Genomic DNA, 19,319 nt, shown 5'->3' with positions numbered 1-19,319 from the left:
CACGTGTGATGGGTTATGGTATATCAGACTCCTCCCATCACTCTGTGCCTCCACAATGCTGCTGCACCATGCATGTCCTGTCTGCTGACTACACGTGTGATGTGATGGGTTATGGTATATCAGACTCCTCCCATCACTCTGTGCCCCCACAATGCTGCTGCACCATGCATGTCCTGTCTGCTGACTACACGTGATGTGATGACCTTCTGCAGTAACTTGCTGAGGTCCTGTAATTATTTTTATTGTCTGATGGGGTCCCAGTATATATTACAGTATAGAGTATAACGTTGCTTACAGTATATAATACAGTATAGAGTATAAAGTTACTTACATTATATAGTACGGTGTATAGCACAGTATATCACAGAGTATTTAGCACAGTATATAGTACGGTGTATATAGTACAGTATAGAATAGTATATAGTACAGTATAGAGTAAGGTATATATTACAGTATACAGTATAGAGTACAGTATAGAGTACAGTATATATTACAGTATATAGTACAGTATAGAGCACAATATAGAGTATAAAGTTACTTACATTATATAGTACGGTGTATAGCACAGTATAAAACAGAGTATATAGCACAGTATATAGTACGGTGTATATAGTACATTATAGAATAGTATATAGTACAGTATAGAGTAAGGTATATATTACAGTATACAGTATATAGTACGGTATATAGTACAGTATAGAGTACAGTATATATTACAGTATATAGTTGCTTACAGTATAATGTACATTATATATTACAGTATACAGTTGCTTACAGTATATAGTACAGTATAGAGCACAGTATAGAGTATAAAGTTACTTACATTATATAGAACGGTGTATAGCACAGTATATAACAGAGTATATAGTGCAGTATATAGTAAGGTGTATATAGTACAGTATAGAGTATAGTATAGAGTACAGTATAGAGTATAGTATAGAGTAAGGTATATATTACAGTATACAATATAGAGTACAGTATAGAGTACAGTATAGAGTACAGTATATATTACAGTATAATGTACAGTATATAGTTGCTTACAGTATAGAGTACAGTATATATTACAGTATACAGTTGCTTACAGTATATAGTACAGTATAGAGCACAGTATATAGTATAAAGTTACTTACATTATATAGTACAGTGTATAGCACTATATAACAGAGTATATAGTGCAGTATATAGTAAGGTGTATATAGTACAGTATAGAGTACAGTATATAGTATAGTATAGAGCACAGTATATAGTATAAAGTTACTTACATTATATAGAACGGTGTATAGCACAGTATATAGTACGGTATATAGTACAGTATATATAGTACAGTATAGAATACAGTATATAGCACAGTATATAGTACGGTGTATATAGTACAGTGTAGAATACAGTATATAGTACAGTATAGAGTACAGTATATAACACCTTTCTCCTCATCATTCTTTCAGAGACTCACCAACTTACTCCCGGCCTGGTATTATAACTTCAGGGTTACAATGGTGACGTGGGGAGAGCCGGAGCTGAGCTGTTGTGACCGCTCCACTATAAGCTTTATAACAGGCAAGTATTGTGCTAATGCTTTATCATCTTTGTGGTGGTCAGTCTGTCCTGCCATAATGTTCTCTTCCCTTCCCCACAAGCCACCATGCAGTATAAGGGTGGAATGGAAATGATGCACATTAACAGGGGCAGCAGATTTCATACAGAGGGGGAGATTCTCTAAGAATCTCCGCCCCCCTTCGCCGCCCATCGCATATTTAATTATCGCATATGTTGTAGCATATGCGATAATTAAGGCAAAGGACAGCTCTTGCGTTAAGAGCTGTCCTTAACGGTGAGAGTCGCCGGGTCCCAGCAGGTCCCGGCGGCTCCCCTCTCCCCCCTCCCTCACAGGCTCACACACCCGGCGCTGCTGCTGCTGCTGAGCCGGGCTCTCCTCCTCCCTGCACCCGGAAGAGGATCAGTGCAGGGAGGAGGTCACAGGTCCGGGCAGCACAGCTCTGTGCTGCCCGGACACAGGTGAGGGGGCGATGCGGGGCGGCGGGGGGTCGGTGCGGGGCGGCGGAGGGTTGCGGTAGAAGCCCATTGGCTTCTATGGGGCATCGCCAGATTTTTATGGCGATGCCCCCCGCCGCGGTAACCCGGCGGGGGATGCTTACAGCATCCCAAAATGCGGTAAAAACCCGATAACGGGGTTTTTACCGCATTTTTCGCTTAGAGAATCTCCCCCCAAGCCTGCTAGAGGTGTGCGTGTGTGTGTGTGTAGTCTACGGGCCTACATATGCCGGACATACTGTATTACTATACATACTGTATACTGCAATGTGTGTGTGTGTGTGATCACTGGGCCTACATATGCCGGACATACTGTATTACTATACATATACTGCAGTGTGTGTGTGTGTGTGTGTGTGATCACTGGACCTACATTTGCCGGACATACTGTATTACTATACATATACTGCAGTGTGTGTGTGTGTGTGTGTGTGTGTGTGTGTGATCACTGGGCCTACATATGCCGGACATACTGTATTACTGTACATATACAGTACTGCAGTGTGTGTGTGTATGATCACTAGGCCTACATATGCTGGACATACTGTATTACTATACATATACTGCAGTGTGTGTGTGTGTGTGTGTGTGTGTGTGTGTGTGTGTGTGTGTGTGTGTGTGTGTGTGTGTGAGATCACTGGGCCTACATATGCCGGACATACTGTATTACTATACATATACTGCAGTGTGTGTGTGTGAGATCACTGGGCCTACATATGCCGGACATACTGTATTACTATACATATACTTCAGTGTGTGTGTGTGTGATCACTGGGCCCACATATGCCGGACATACTGTATTACTGTACATATACAGTACTGCAGTGTGTGTGTGTGTGTGTGTGTGTGTGATCACTAGGCCTACATATGCTGGACATACTGTATTACTATACATATACTGCAGTGTGTGTGTGTGTGTGTGTGTGTGTGAGTGTGATCACTGGGCCTACATTTGCCGGACATACTGTATTATACTGTACGTATACTGCAGTGTGTGTGTGTGTGTGTGTGTGTGTATGATCACTAGGCCTACATATGCTGGACATACTGTATTACTATACATATACTGCAGTGTGTGTGTGTGTGTGTGTGTGTGTGTGTGTGTGAGATCACTGGGCCTACATATGCCGGACATACTGTATTACTATACATATACTGCAGTGTGTGTGTGTGTGTGATCACTGGGCCCACATATGCCGGACATACTGTATTACTGTACATATACAGTACTGCAGTGTGTGTGTGTGTGTGTGTGTGTGTGTATGATCACTAGGCCTACATATGCTGGACATACTGTATTACTGTACATATACTGCAGTGTGTGTGTGTGTGTGTGTGTGTGTGTGTGTGTGTGTGTGTGTGTGTGTGATCACTGGGCCTACATATGCCGGACATACTGTATTACTGTACATATACAGTACTGCAGTGTGTGTGTGTGTGTGTGTGTGTGTGTATGATCACTAGGCCTACATATGCTGGACATACTGTATTACTGTACATATACTGCAGTGTGTGTGTGTGTGTGTGTGTGTGTGTGTGATCACTGGGCCTACATATGCCGGACATACTGTATTACTGTACATATACTGCAGTGTGTGTGTGTGTGATCACTGGGCCTACATATGCCGGACATACTGTATTACTGTACATATACAGTACTGCAGTGTGTGTGTGTGTGTGTGTGTGTGTGTGTGTGTGTGTGTGTGTGTGTGTGTGATCACTGGGCCTACATATGCTGGACATACTGTATTACTGTACATATACTGCAGTGTGTGTGTGTGTGTGTGTGTGTGTGTGTGTGATCACTGGGCCTACATATGCTGGACATACTGTATTATACTGTACATATACTGCAGTGTGTGTGTGTGTGTGTGTGTGTGTGTGTGTGTGTATGATCACTGGGCCTACATATGCTGGACATACTGTATTACTGTACATATACTGCAATGTGTGTGTGTGTGTGTGTGTGTGTATGATCACTGGGCCTACATATGCCGGACATACTGTATTACTGTACATATACTGCAGTGTGTGTGTGTGTGTGTATGATCACTGGGCCTACATATGCCGGACATACTGTATTACTGTACATATACTGCAGTGTGTGTGTGTGTGTGTGTGTGTGTGTGTGTGTGTGTGTGTGTGTGTGTGATCACTGGGCCCACATATGCCGGACATACTGTATTACTGTACATATACAGTACTGCAGTGTGTGTGTGTGTGTGTGTGTGTGTGTGTATGATCACTAGGCCTACATATGCTGGACATACTGTATTACTGTACATATACTGCAGTGTGTGTGTGTGTGTGTGTGTGTGTGATCACTGGGCCTACATATGCCGGACATACTGTATTACTGTACATATACTACAGTGTGTGTGTGTGTGATCACTGGGCCTACATATGCCGGACATACTGTATTACTGTACATATACAGTACTGCAGTGTGTGTGTGTGTGTGTGTGTGTGTGTGTGTGTGTGTATGATCACTAGGCCTACATATGCTGGACATACTGTATTACTATACATATACTGCAGTGTGTGTGTGTGTGTGTGATCACTGGGCCTACATATGCCGGACATACTGTATTACTGTACATATACAGTACTGCAGTGTGTGTGTGTGTGTGTGTGTGTGTGTGTGTATGATCACTAGGCCTACATATGCTGGACATACTGTATTACTATACATATACTGCAGTGTGTGTGTGTGTGTGTGTGTGTGTGTGTGTGTGTGTGTGTGTGTGTGTGTGTGTGTGTGATCACTGGGCCTACATATGCTGGACATACTGTATTACTATACATATACTGCAGTGTGTGTGTGTGTGTGATCACTGGGCCTACATATGCTGGACATACTGTATTACTGTACATATACTGCAGAGTGTGTGTGTGTGTGTGTGTGTGTGTGTGTGTGTGTGTGTGTGTGTGTGATCACTGGGCCTACATATGCTGGACATACTGTATTACTGTACATATACTGCAGTGTGTGTGTGTGTGTGTGTGTGTGTGTGTGTGTGTGTGTGTGTGTGTGATCACTGGGCCTACATATGCTGGACATACTGTATTATACTGTACATATACTGCAGTGTGTGTGTGTGTGTGTGTGTGTGTGTGTGTGTGTATGATCACTGGGCCTACATATGCTGGACATACTGTATTACTGTACATATACTGCAGTGTGTGTGTGTGTGTGTGTGTGTGTGTGTGTGTGTGTGTGTATGATCACTGGGCCTACATATGCTGGACATACTGTATTACTGTACATATACTGCAGTGTGTGTGTGTGTGTGTGTGATCACTGGGCCTACATATGCCGGACATACTGTATTACTGTACATATACTGCAGTGTGTGTGTGTGTGTGTATGATCACTGGGCCTACATATGCCGGACATACTGTATTACTATACATATACTGCAGTGTGTGTGTGTGTGTGTGTATGATCACTGGGCCTACATATGCTGGACATACTGTACATGTGCTGTATCCACAGCATTATTAGAGATCATATTATCTTGTCAGTGATTTATGTGATTAGATAATGTTCTGCACTCTACTGCTTAAGTCTACTTTATTCTATGTACTGTAGATCTATATTCATTTGCCCATGCCTAGCTGCCTTTTGCCATGTGACAGGTCAAAAGGCATACCTGTGAACATTGAAGGTCGTGGAGCCTGGACGGTGTGCGCGCCGAGGACGCACATCAATTTTTTTTGGGGCGTGGCCTGTCGGAAAGGGGGCGTGGTCTATACCATTTTGCCACGGTGGGGGCATGCCCAGCAGCTCTGTGAGCTGCTGACCAGCCCCCAGCCCCTCTGCCTGCAAGAATAGATGCTGAAGTGGTGGCAGCTCTGCTCTGTCCCGTACACTGCATGATGTGGTGGCAGCTCTGCCCTGTCCCTTACACTGCATGATGTGGTGGCAGCTCTGCCCTGTCCCTTACACTGCATGATGTGGTGGCAGCTCTGCCCTGTCCCTTACACTGCATGATGTGGTGGCAGCTCCGCTCTGTCCCTTACACTGTATGATGTGGCGGCGGCTCCGCTCTGTCCCTTACACTGTATGATGTGGTGGCAGCTCCGCTCTGTCCCTTACAATACATGATGTGGTGGCAGCTCCGCTCTGTCCCTTACACTGTATGATGTGGTGGCAGCTCCGCTCTGTCCCTTACACTGTATGATGTGGCGGCGGCTCCGCTCTGTCCCTTACACTGCATGATGTGGTGGCAGCTCCGCTCTGTCCCTTACAATACATGATGTGGTGGCAGCTCCGCTCTGTCCCTTACACTGTATGATGTGGTGGCAGCTCCGCTCTGTCCCTTACACTGTATGATGTGGCGGCGGCTCCGCTCTGTCCCTTACACTGTATGATGTGGTGGCAGCTCCGCTCTGTCCCTTACACTGTATGATGTGGCGGCGGCTCCGCTCTGTCCCTTACACTGTATGATGTGGTGGCAGCTCCGCTCTGTCCCTTACACTGCATGATGTGGTGGCAGCTCCGCTCTGTCCCTTACACTGTATGATGTGGTGGCAGCTCCGCTCTGTCCCTTACACTGCATGATGTGGTGGCAGCTCCGCTCTGTCCCTTACAATACATGATGTGGCGGCGGCTCCGCTCTGTCCCTTACACTGCATGATGTGGTGGCAGCTCCGCTCTGTCCCTTACACTGCATGGTGTGGTGGCAGTTCCGCTCTGTCCTTTACACTGTATGATGTGGTGGCAGCTCCGCTCTGTCCCTTACACTGCATGGTGTGGTGGCAGCTCCGCTCTGTCCCTTACACTGCATGATGTGGTGGCAGCTCCGCTCTGTCCCTTACACTGCATGGTGTGGTGGCAGCTCCGCTCTGTCCCTAACACTGCATGATGTGGTGGCAGCTCCGCTCTGTCCCTAACACTGCATGGTGTGGTGGCAGCTCCGCTCTGTCCCTTACACTGCATGGTGTGGTGGCAGTTCCGCTCTGTCCCTTACACTGCATGGTGTGGTGGCAGCTCCGCTCTGTCCCTTACACTGCATGGTGTGGTGGCAGTTCCGCTCTGTCCCTTACACTGCATGGTGTGGTGGCAGTTCCGCTCTGTCCCTTACACTGCATGGTGTGGTGGCAGCTCTGCTCTGTCCTTTACACTGTATGATGTGGTGGCAGCTCCGCTCTGTCCCTTACACTGCATGGTGTGGTGGCAGTTCCGCTCTGTCCCTTACACTGCATGGTGTGGTGGCTGCTCCGCTCTGTCCCTTACACTGCATGGTGTGGTGGCAGTTCCGCTCTGTCCCTTACACTGCATGATGTGGTGGCAGCTCCGCTCTGTCCCTTACACTGCATGGTGTGGGGGCAGTTCCGCTCTGTCCCTTACACTGCATGGTGTGGTGGCAGTTCCGCTCTGTCCCTTACACTGCATGGTGTGGTGGCAGCTCCGCTCTGTCCTTTACACTGTATGATGTGGTGGCAGCTCCGCTCTGTCCCTTACACTGCATGGTGTGGTGGCAGCTCCGCTCTGTCCCTTACACTGCATGATGTGGTGGCAGCTCCGCTCTGTCCCTTACACTGCATGGTGTGGTGGCAGCTCCGCTCTGTCCCTAACACTGCATGATGTGGTGGCAGCTCCGCTCTGTCCCTAACACTGCATGATGTGGTGGCAGCTCCGCTCTGTCCCTTACACTGCATGATGTGGTGGCAGCTCCGCTCTGTCCCTTACAATACATGATGTGGTGTCAGCTCCGCTCTGTCCCTTACACTGCATGATGTGGTGGCAGCTCCGCTCTGTCCCTTACAATACATGATGTGGTGGCAGCTCCGCTCTGTCCCTTACACTGCATGATGTGGTGGCAGCTCCGCTCTGTCCCTTACACTGTATGATATGGCGGCAGCTCCGCTCTGTACATTACACGGCATTATGTGGTGGCAGCTCCGCTCTGTCCCTTACAATACATGATGTGGTGGCAGCTCCGCTCTGTCCCTTACACTGTATGATGTGGTGGCAGCTCCGCTCTGTCCCTTACACTGTATGATGTGGTGGCAGCTCTGCTCCGTCCCTTACACTGCATGATGTGGTGGCAGCTCCGCTCTGTCCCTTACACTGCATGATGTGGTGGCAGCTCCGCTCTGTCCCTTACACTGTATGATGTGGTGGCAGCTCTGCCCTGTCCCTTACACTGCATGATGTGGTGGCAGCTCCGCTCTGTCCCTTACACTGCATGATGTGGTGGCAGCTCCGCTCTGTCCCTTACAATACATGATGTGGTGTCAGCTCCGCTCTGTCCCTTACACTGCATGATGCGGTGGCAGCTCCGCTCTGTCCCTTACAATCAGGGCTGGCAACAGAAATCTTGGGGCCCTGTACAATTATATTTCTGGGGCCCCCCACCTAATCCCGAATCCACACAACCCTCTTCTGTACGAGGCTCATTTAACCTTTCGCTGCTCCAGATCCTGCTTTCAGGTGCAGACTTCTCTCGTTCTCAGTCCTGTGGGCCTGGCTCCTGGCTGCTGCCTTCTGCTGGCCTGTCACTTTCACAAAAGAACGCCGAGCACTACGAGCAGGCACGGAACAGACGACCCAAGCATGTGCTATAAAGTACAGGAGCCAGAGATTGAGGCTACAGTGCCAGTGGATGGTATGGCTGTGCACCTGCGGCCACAGGCCATGTGCACACACAGAGTAGATGGCTCTGAGCACCGAGCGGCAGGGCGCACACACCTTAGACAGCAGTGGCACACAGTATCCGTCAGACTCAGCCACACACAGATGGTGCACAGTAGACGGCTGGCCGCAAGGGTCACTGACAGGCCAGCGGCCGTGATGGGGCATGGAAACTCTGGGGCCCTTGAGATTGCTGGGGCCCGTCACACTTGTCCCCCTTGACCCCCCCTGTCGCCTGCCCTGCTTACAATACATGATGTGGTGGCAGCTCCGCTCTGTCCCTTACACTGCATGATGTGGTGGCAGCTCCGCTCTGTCCCTTACACTGTATGATATGGCGTCAGCTCCGCTCTGTACATTACACGGCATGATGTGGTGGCAGCTCTGCTCTGTCCCTTACAATACATGATGTGGTGGCAGCTCCGCTCTGTCCCTTACACTGTATGATGTGGTGGCAGCTCCGCTCTGTCCCTTACACTGTATGATGTGGTGGCAGCTCTGCTCCGTCCCTTACACTGCATGATGTGGTGGCAGCTCCGCTCTGTCCCTTACACTGCATGATGTGGTGGCAGCTCCGCTCTGTCCCTTACACTGCATGATGTGGTGGCAGCTCCGCTCTGTCCCTTACACTGCATGATGTGGTGGCAGCTCCGCTCTGTCCCTTACACTGCATGATGTGGTGGCAGCTCCGCTCTGTCCCTTACACTGCATGATGTGGTGGCAGCTTCGCTCTGTCCCTTACACTGCATGATGTGGTGGCAGCTCCGCTCTGTCCCTTACACTGCATGATGTGGTGGCAGCTCCGCTCTGTCCCTTACACTGCATGATGTGGTGGCAGCTCCGCTCTGTCCCTTACACTGCATGATGTGGTGGCAGCTCTGCCCTGTCCCTTACACTGCATGATGTGGTGGCAGCTCCGCTCTGTCCCTTACACTGCATGATGTGGTGGCAGCTCCGCTCTGTCCCTTACACTGCATGATGTGGTGGCAGCTTCGCTCTGTCCCTTACAATACATGATGTGGTGTCAGCTCCGCTCTGTCCCTTACACTGCATGATGTGGTGGCAGCTCTGCCCTGTCCCTTACACTGCATGATGTGTTGGCAGCTCCGCTCTGTCCCTTACACTGTATGATGTGGTGGCAGCTCTGCCCTGTCCCTTACACTGCATGATGTGGTGGCAGCTCTGCCCTGTCCCTTACACTGCATGATGTGTTGGCAGCTCCGCTCTGTCCCTTACACTGTATGATGTGGTGGCAGCTCTGCCCTGTCCCTTACACTGTATGGTGTGGTGGCAGCTCCGCTCTGTCCCTTACACTGCATGGTGTGGTGGCAGCTCCGCTCTGTCCCTTACACTGCATGGTGTGGTGGCAGGTCCGCTCTGTCTCTTACACTGCATGATGTGGTGGCAGCTCCGCTCTGTCCCTTACAATACATGATGTGGTGGCAGCTCCGCTCTGTCCCTTACACTGCATTATGTGGTGGCAGCTCTGCTCTGTCCCTTACACTGCATGATGTGGTGGCAGCTCTGCTCTGTCCCTTACACTGCATGATGTGGTGGCAGCTCAGCTCTGTCCCTTACACTGCATGGTGTGGTGGCAGCTCCGCTCTGTCCCTTACACTGTATGATGTGGTGACAGCTCTGCTCTGTCTCTTACACTGCATGATGTGGTGGCAGCTCCGCTCTGTCCCTTACAATACATGATGTGGTGGCAGCTCCGCTCTGTCCCTTACACTGCATGATGTGGTGGCAGCTCTGCTCTGTCCCTTACACTGCATGATGTGGTGTAAACAAGGGGGGTGTAGATCCGCACAGGCTAGAAAAATAATTTATTTAAGTATAAAACCAACTTATGGAAATTACTTAAAGAGAAAATTTCTATTAGTTATGGGGTTGGCGGTGCGCCCTGCGTTTAGGATCACTGCTTGTACACTGGGTTTTTTGTCAGGAAAAGGCTGACAATGACAGAAAAAAAACGCTTTTTGGGCGCACTCCTTTTTAAATTTGACTGGATTCAGTGATTATTTTAAAACATAGCTTTTATTAAAGACTTTTATTAGAATAGATGGCACATTGTGGTAGAAAAAAGCATTGTTTTAGATATATTTGGTATGTAGTGTGATCCTTAAACTGTAATTGTTAAGGAATAATAATTATTGTATCACACTTTGATTTATCATTTATGCACTGTATTCTCAAAGGTTCGATTACCAGTGATCATAGGCACAAAAATGATTCAGTTCCCCTTAGGAATTGATACAATCTTGTGCTGATATTGCACAGTAGGTATACCAAAATGGTTTACCATACAAAAAAGCCTCAGACGTGAATGGTCTCCAATAAAAAACTCACTCTGGCAGTCATATATACAGCAATTAAATTGAAGTAGTGGTTTACCTCCCTTACGTTTATATTGCCACACCTGGTCTTCCCCAGGGGTCTCCCACCTAGGTACTGTCCTGGCCCTCCACTGCTTGGCTTCCAAGTTCGGGGAGGGTTTGGGCAATCCAGCGGGGTATGGTGGCAATATATCTGGGTTAATTCGGTGTACTTCAATCCATTGAGACTGTTGGACTACAGATAGAGATGGCGCATCAGACTTGACCCATGGGTTGGGGAGAGGCAGACTAAATAGGCAAAAACACTCAAATTCACAGAAAATATATATATGTATCAATATTATGGCAAACTGTAAATAGAAAAGCCAGTGTATATATCTATATATATAGTATGCGTTTGATATGCTTAGTGGCTCTCAGCTCTCATATGGCACGGTAGATCATATATAGAATAGAAAAGACACGCAAAATCACCAAAAAAATCTCTCAAAAAAATCTGTATGTCTTTGAGATTGGTGAAGTCTACACAGGCAACAATAGTTGACGCAGTAAGATCCTCCTGTGTGGGTGATGTTTAAATGAGTACTTGGATCAATTACTCCGGATTTAGGAGATTGTTATTAAGTTGATATATTCAGCTTTTTAGGCTGACTCACTTGTTTCGGGTAGAATCAGAGACAGAGTAGCAAAATAATGCATGATTTTTGCTTAATTGACACAAAGTTAATTGTTTGCTGCGAAAGGAAAATACTCTGTTTGATTTTTGACACAATGTGTGTGGACACAGGGTTGCTTGTTAACTGCACATTAGACAATAGAGGGTGCCGTGAATACGAAGTTGGCTTGCTTGCTGTAGGTGAATCAGAGTAATGGACACTATATTATATTAGTTGACACAGTGTGTGTTGACACACTGTTCCTAAATGTCCAGTTTGAGACCCAGGGTGGATAGAGTAAACAACTGCCGTGGTTTGAAAGACTAATAAGTAATTAGCAAAAATTGCAAAGTGGGAGCACTTCCCAACTGCAAGTTGCAGTGGGAGATGCGCCCATGTACCTGGTGCCGCTGCCTGGGTTAGCGGCTGATGGAGGGATTCAGCGTGTCGGAAGGTACTGTGTGAGCCGGAGAGGTGGAGCGCCGGACTGGCGGATGCCGTTTCCCTGGGCTGCCGGTGACTGGGGAGATGCGGAGAGACGGAGAGACGGGGAGCCGGACCCGCTGGTGACTAATACCCGGGCACAGACTTTAGCTAGCCGGGGGTAAGTGAGACGGCGGCTGGAACCCGTTTTACTGCTGATGCATGCCAGAGGAGTGAGGCTGGAGGGTAACTGGCTGGCGGGGCTGGACACGTGTTTCGCCTATGGGGCTTCTTCCTGCAGTGCCATTTTGGAAAAGGGCAGATGCCCTGACAAATAATACAAAGTGTGGTCTAATTCACTTTGTTTGGGGTCCATATACTTTTTAAAAATATTTTTATATTCTAGAAATAGTATGCCTCAGATGTGAAGATACACAGGAATAATAATATAATTATACGATATCAGTTCAATCTTTTTGTATGTGATTTATTATATTTAGTTTTTATTGATTTTGTAAGTTAGGTGGCCACCTGCAATTTATATTTAATTTAATAAATGCAATATTGTTTTGGATGGTAATTCAGACCCTCATGCACCTAGATAATCTGAGCGCAGTTAAATGGTGACCCGTTATATGCTGGTTTCGTCAATTTGTTAGGTGTGATTACTAGAGATGAGCGGGTCCGGATCCCCGAGATCCGACAGATCCGAATATCGGAGATCCGGGCCAGATCCAAGCTGGCTAGGGGGTTCCCGCCTGAATTCCGGACCAATAACGAGGCCGAACGTCATCATCGCGCTGTCGGATTCTCGCGGGATCTTATAAAAGATGCACGCGCGCCCCGCCATCTTCACTCCAATCTTGGAGAGGGAAGAGGGTGGTTGGGAAGCTCCGTGTGCTCCGTGCTGTGCTCTGTGACCTGACCTGTGCCCTCACTGCCCTGTGCTGTGTTCCGTGCCATGTGCTCCGTGCTGTGCTGTGCTGTGCTCCGTGACCTGCCCTTTGCCCTCACTGCCCTGTGTTGTAGACTTGAGAGTCAGTGACTTTTTATAGGCCTGAGCCCTGTAGTGTGATTTAACTAACTAGGTGCTGCAGTGCCATACCTCCCAACTTCTCAGTAGAAGAAATATGGACACGGGGGCGGGGCATATGCAAATGAGGGCGCAGTTTATGCTAATTAGCCGCAACCTCATTTTCATACGAGAATAGACGCTGTGCGCATGCGCACAGCGTCTATTCTATTAGATTGGGGGGTCTCCCAACTGCCACCCCCCGCAGCGGGACAATGCCTGCCGCGGGTGGGACAGCGGGACAGTACACGAAAATCAGGACTGTCCCGCTGTAATTGTGACAGTTGGGAGGTATGCAGTGCTCACACGCAGGGGCTGCAGTGTCCACTGTCCAGGGGCTGTCCTGTGGCCCGTGCCCTGTTGTGATTTATTTAGCCCTAAGCCCTGTGTTGTGATTTATTTAGCCCTGAACCCTGTATTTTTTTGTGATTTAACTAACTAACTCAGTGCTGCAGTGCTCACACGCAGGGGCTGCAGTGCTGCTGAGTAGTACACTGTGTACAGGGGCTGCAGTAATACAAGGGGCTGTGTCCAGTGTGACGGCCTATATCTTATCCATTGTCCAGTGTCACGAGTCACTCACGACATATATCCTGTGTCCTGTGTGACGACATATCCTGTGTCCAGTGTGACGACATATATCCTGTGTCCTGTGTGACGACATATCCTGTGTCCAGTGTGACGACATATATCCTGTGTCCAGTGTGACGACATCTATCCAGTGTCCAGTGTGACGACAATATATCCTGTGTCCAGTGTCACAAGTCACAACATATATCCTGTGTCCAGTGTGACATGTAATGTGTGCCAGCATATATCCTGTGTCCAGCGTGACATATATTCATTGTCCAGTGTGACGACATATATCCAGTGTCCAGTGTGACGACATATATCCAGTGTCCAGTGCGACAACATATATCCTGTGTCAAGTGTGACGACATATATTCTGTGTCCAGTGGGACGACATATATCCAGTGTCCAGTGTGACGACATATATCCAGTGTCCAGTGTGGCGACATATATCCTGTGTCCAGTGTGACGACATATATCCTGTGTCCACTGTGATGACATATATCCAGTGTCCAGTGTGACGACATATATCCTGTGTCCAGTGTGACGACATATATCCTGTGTCCAGTGTGACGACATATATCCAGTGGCCAGTGTGACGACAATATATCCTGTGTCCAGTGTCACAAGTCACAACATATATCCTGTGTCCAGTGTGACATGTAATGTGTGCCAGCATATATCCTGTGTCCAGTGTGACATATATCCAGTGTCCAGTGTGACGACATATATCCAGTGTGACGACATATATCCAGTGTCCAGTGTGACAACATATATCCAGTGTCCAGTGTGACGACATATATCCAGTGTCCAGTGTGACGACATACATCCTGTGTCCACTGTGACGACATATATCCAGTGTCCAGTGTGACGACATATATCCTGTGTCCAGTGTGACGACATATATCCAGTGGCCAGTGTTACATCTAACCATTGTGTGATGGCATATATCCAGTGTCCAGCGTGACATATATCCATTGTCCAGTGTACAGGAGCTGTGTCCAGGGGCGGTGTCCAGAGGCTGTGTCCAGTGTGACGGCTGTGTCCATTGTCCAGGGGCTGTGTCCAGTGTGACGGCTGTGTCCAGTGTACAGGAGCTGTGTCCAGAGGCTGTGTCCATTGTCCAGGGGCTGCGTCCAGGTGACAGGCTGTGTCCAGTATCCAGGGGCAGTGTCCAGGGGCAGTGTCCAGTGTCCAAGGGGCTGTGTCCAGTGTGACAGGCTGTGTCCAGTGTAAAGTAAGAAAAATAAATAAAAGTAATAAATGAAATAAAAACACATTTTTGGAGGATGATGGAGGAGGAAATAGTGGGAGTGCTGAAGCTGCTACCACCAGTCATGACATGGCCGATACCTCTTTGTATTTGCTCTTTGGAGCATTTCTCTTTTTTTGGGATAGTTTATTAAACTGCCACCCTGTCTGCCCCTGCAGTGCCGCTCTGCCAGGTTGGAAGTGTAAGGTCCACATGTATGTGATCAGTGGCGTAACTATATATTTTGCGCCCCCCCGCAAAAAAATTTCGGCGCCCCCCCCCCCCCCCCCCCATACTCTTACCTGACGGTCACTGTCCCGTCCAGTCTCCCTCAGTCACCACTGCGCTGCTGCCCGGCCGCATCTGCGTCACTGTCCCGTCACTCGCTCCCGGCGCCGGCTCCTGCTGATAATGAAAAGTGACTCTTAGAAAATGGCTGCCAAAACTGTCTGCAATACGGGGGCAGCCATTTTCTAAGTGTCACTTTTCATTATCAGCAGGAGCCGGCGCCGGGAGCGAGTGACGGGACAGTGACCGCAGATGCGGCCGGGCAGCAGCGCAGCGGGTAACTATAGCACCGCAGCCCCCCAGGCGCCCATAGTTACTCTGCGCCTCCCCGCCATGGCGGGGGCTGCGGAGGCTTAGTGACGCCAGTGTATGTGATGCCGTCTGCTGTCGCTTAGCTTAGTCATCCAGCTACCTCGGTATACCCTTTTGGCCCAACTACAGTAAATGAAAACATTTTTGTAAGCTGTGAAGTGATCAAAATTGACTAGAAATGAGTGGAAACTAATGTTATTGAGGATAATAATACTTTAGGGGCAAAAACAGGCCCAAATTCTGTTATTTTAGCCATTTTTAGCATTTTTTCATAAAAATCCAGATCCAAAACCAAAACCCACAAGGGTGGTTTTGCCAAAACCAATCCAGATCCAAAACACGAAGGGAGATCCAGATCCAAAACCAAAACTCGAAAAAATGGCCGCCGCACATCTCTAGTGATTACACAGTCACACCAGAAGTCTGCTGCTATTTTTTAAATGAGTAATTACCAGGACCAAAAAAAGTAATTCTAAATATTATTATGTTTATTTACATATTCAGCGCCTAATTTTTTGAGGGTAACCTTAAGGTTGGTCTTCCAGAGGATTTAGACCATTGCTACCATTTCCCACCAGGAGCCTAATCTGTTACCAAGCCCAGTGAATGACGGCTTTCCCTCCCACCTGGGTGACCTACAAAATGTAAAAGTCTGCTATTTGCCCTAAATAGCCATTGCACAAGGCCATCTCCATCCGAAACTGGCCCTGATGGTTAATATATGTGGTCCAAAAAGGAGCAGAGATCTCTATCGCTCCTTGATTTTAATAGAGACATAGGATAACTGTGTCGCCACTGATGTGATTGTGTCCACTGGCAGCAAACTCTATTAAGCAGTGGGGGGAAAGACCAGTTTATCTCCATTTGGTTCAGGCCTCTTGGTCCGTTATTGGCCTTGCTGAAAGTAAAGACTTGGTTTGAAAATTCTACCTGGCAATAGGTCAAACTGGCAACACCTCGGCTGCTGCCCAGTTAGAGAGATATGCCCATACACAAGGAGGTAACTCCTCACAAACCCCAAATACGACACTGCACACTACCCCCACAAAGAGCAAAAGCCTGTAGAGGTCTCCCAAAGTTACACTCCAGCAGGTTCTGGTGGCAATAAATAGCAGTGATCAGCATTTATCTGAAAAAATCAATGGAGTACAAACAGAAATTACTTCAATGGAAACAGAGCTCAAAGCTACAAATGAAAGAAATAAAGGAATGGAAAATCGCATTTCAACATTAGTGGATGTATATAATGGTTTACCAAGGTTAATTCCATGGCCAAACAGATGTCTGAGATGAAGTTGAAATTAGCAGATGTGGAAGGCAGACTGAGAAGAATTTATCTTTGCTTCATAGTTTTGCCAGAACACGAGGAGGGTACAGATGCATCAAAATTTGTTGAAAAGTGGATGTCCGAGAAATGGAAGGCTGTATTCTCTGGTCAATTGGCATCGAAAGGGCACATAGGGTCCCATTTAGACCTTTACCACCGGGGACTCCTCCACGCACATTGATAGTTAAATGTCTAAATTTCCACAACAGAGACACCATCCTCCAGCTGATACTCACTGAAGGCCCACTCAATCACAATGGTACGAAAATATCAGTGTTTCCAGACTAAAATTCGCCCCTCCAAAAGTGGCGATTATAGTTGATGCCTTAGCATCCGCAGGTACTGGTCATTCTTTGGGGAGGATCAATAGAGATAGTGTAGGACTCGCTGTGGCCGACCTAAACAGCGGTCACAGCTGCTGGGTTCACACCCGGCACCTTAAAACTGAAAAATGAGAATGCGAGAATGATTATCGTTCGCAACAAAATGATCAAAATTCAAACAGATTCGGCAGATACAGTATCTTGCATACCTGGTACAAGCAGAAAGACCTTCCTATATTATAAGTAAAATCAAGCATGAGGAAGGGAACCTTGTAAATACTATACTTGTAATACTATTGGTGTACATGAAATATGTTAGTCAAATATATACCTCTAGACTAAAACATAATCAGATAAAAGTTAGTGATTATATAAAAAAGATTGACTTGTCATCCCTTAGTATCCCTGACCCTAGGAGTATGGATGCTCCCCTGAGTTTTGAGGAGGTGAGATGTCAGTGCTTGATGGAATACCATTGGAAGTGTACAAAGGTTTTATAGATGTCCTCACCCCCACATTGTTTGAGACCTTAGTGTCCTGTTTTGAGTATAATACCATTCCATCCTCTGACGGGATTGGTATGGAATCCCAGCGGTCAAAATCCCGACGCTGGAATCCCGACCGTCTAAATCTCAACAAGGGGGGGACGTGGACCCCCCCCCCCCCCCCCCTTGCAGGATCGATGTGCTCGCCACGGAGCAGGCCCGGTGCCTCCCTACACTTGGCACACTAATTTATTCTCCCTCTATAGGTGTCGTGGACACCCACAGAGGGACAAAGTGCCTGGGATTTCGGCGGTCGGGATTCCGGCGTTGGGATTTTGACCGCCGGGATTCAGACTGCCGGGAAAGTGACTGCATCCCTCTATGACAGAAGCAAAAGTAGTCGTATTGTAGGGAGTTAGATTCCTATAGACCAGGGCTGGGCAATTGCGGCCCTCCAGATGTTGATGAACTACACATCCCAGGATGCTTTGCATTAGTTTTGATATGTGGCCATGCTGAAACTGATGCAAGGCATGCTGGGATTTGTAGTTCATCAACATCTGGAGGGCCGCAATTGCCCAGCCCTGCTATAGACCTTCTGTCCACCAAAGTCATTTATGCCCGGGAAGGCCACTTGTTTGAATCTACGTAAATTGTTCAGCCATTTGCAGATGCCTGTTAAAAAAGATAAGGATCCAGCAGTGGTATCATTTGACGCGATTAAAGCTTTCGACATGGTAAAGTGCCCATATTTGTGGGCTGTCCTGAAGGCATTTGGTCTGGGACCTAACTTCATAACATGGGTTTAATTGTTATATAGTAATCCACAGGGGTTAAAGTGAGGGGGAACAGGGCGGAACTGAGTTCCACCACCTCTAATGGTGAGGTGGAACATTTTAACATCCACATTGGCCCTGCACAGTCATTTTCACGGAAAAGCATTCTAGTTTGAATGGGGGATGCCAAAAACCCTACAACCGGACCTGTCTCTGCCTAATGGGGGTAGGGTAATTAGGTGGCATGGAGAAATGAGTTCCCCCACCTCTGCATGACCATGACTTTAAGCCCTGGTAATTCATCAGTTTATGCTCGCCAAGGTTATGAGACAGGGATGTTCTCTCTTCCCTCTCTTGTTTGCCCTGGTGGTCGAACCATTGGCCTTTATTTTAAGACGACATCCGAATATCAGTGTCTTCAATGTTGGGGGTGGAAGAGATATAGTGTCTTTGTTTGCTTATAACTTGTTAATATATCTATCTGACTATGCAAGCTCCACTCCCTCTAGTATTGAGATTAATTGATGAATTTGGAGATTATTTCAGAATCAATTGGAATACATCCCATATCTTTTCCGCAAATAACATAGCCCACCATGCTTCGCTCTCTCCACTTCCCTTAAAATAGGCTGCAACATTTAAGTATTTAGGGATCTGGATCTCGAAGGATCCGAAGGAATTTATCCAATTAAATATTCAGCCATTGCTAAAGTATGGGGAAAAAAACAACAACGTAAATCTTGGAGTAAATTAGGAACTGCTTTCCTAGCACGGTGCCCACGATCTAGATTGTATGTGTGGGGCTGA

The 19,319-nt window shown here is 47.5% G+C and overlaps 1 protein-coding gene and 1 pseudogene across 8 annotated transcripts in view; one reads left to right on the top strand and one right to left on the bottom strand.

Moving 5' to 3' along the window:
- Positions 1–19,319, top strand: part of PTPRO (protein tyrosine phosphatase receptor type O) — a 463,930-nt gene that overhangs the window by 169,734 nt on the left and 274,877 nt on the right. For all 8 annotated transcript variants that reach the window (XR_014473285.1, XM_083180720.1, XM_083180719.1 and 5 more), the window contains exon 10: positions 1,446–1,557. Coding sequence is in view for 7 of the 8 variants with exons in the window: in XM_083180720.1 (XP_083036846.1) it covers positions 1,446–1,557 (112 nt within the window). In the remaining variant the exon portion in view is untranslated. The remainder of the gene's footprint in view (positions 1–1,445; positions 1,558–19,319) is intronic.
- On the bottom strand, positions 11,100–11,218 carry LOC146076089 (5S ribosomal RNA; annotated as a pseudogene).

Source organism: Crinia signifera, chromosome 4 (assembly GCF_055691185.1).
Source record: "Crinia signifera chromosome 4, ASM5569118v1, whole genome shotgun sequence".
NCBI classification, from domain to species: domain Eukaryota; kingdom Metazoa; phylum Chordata; class Amphibia; order Anura; family Myobatrachidae; genus Crinia; species Crinia signifera.
This window is presented reverse-complemented; position numbering and strand designations above follow the sequence as displayed.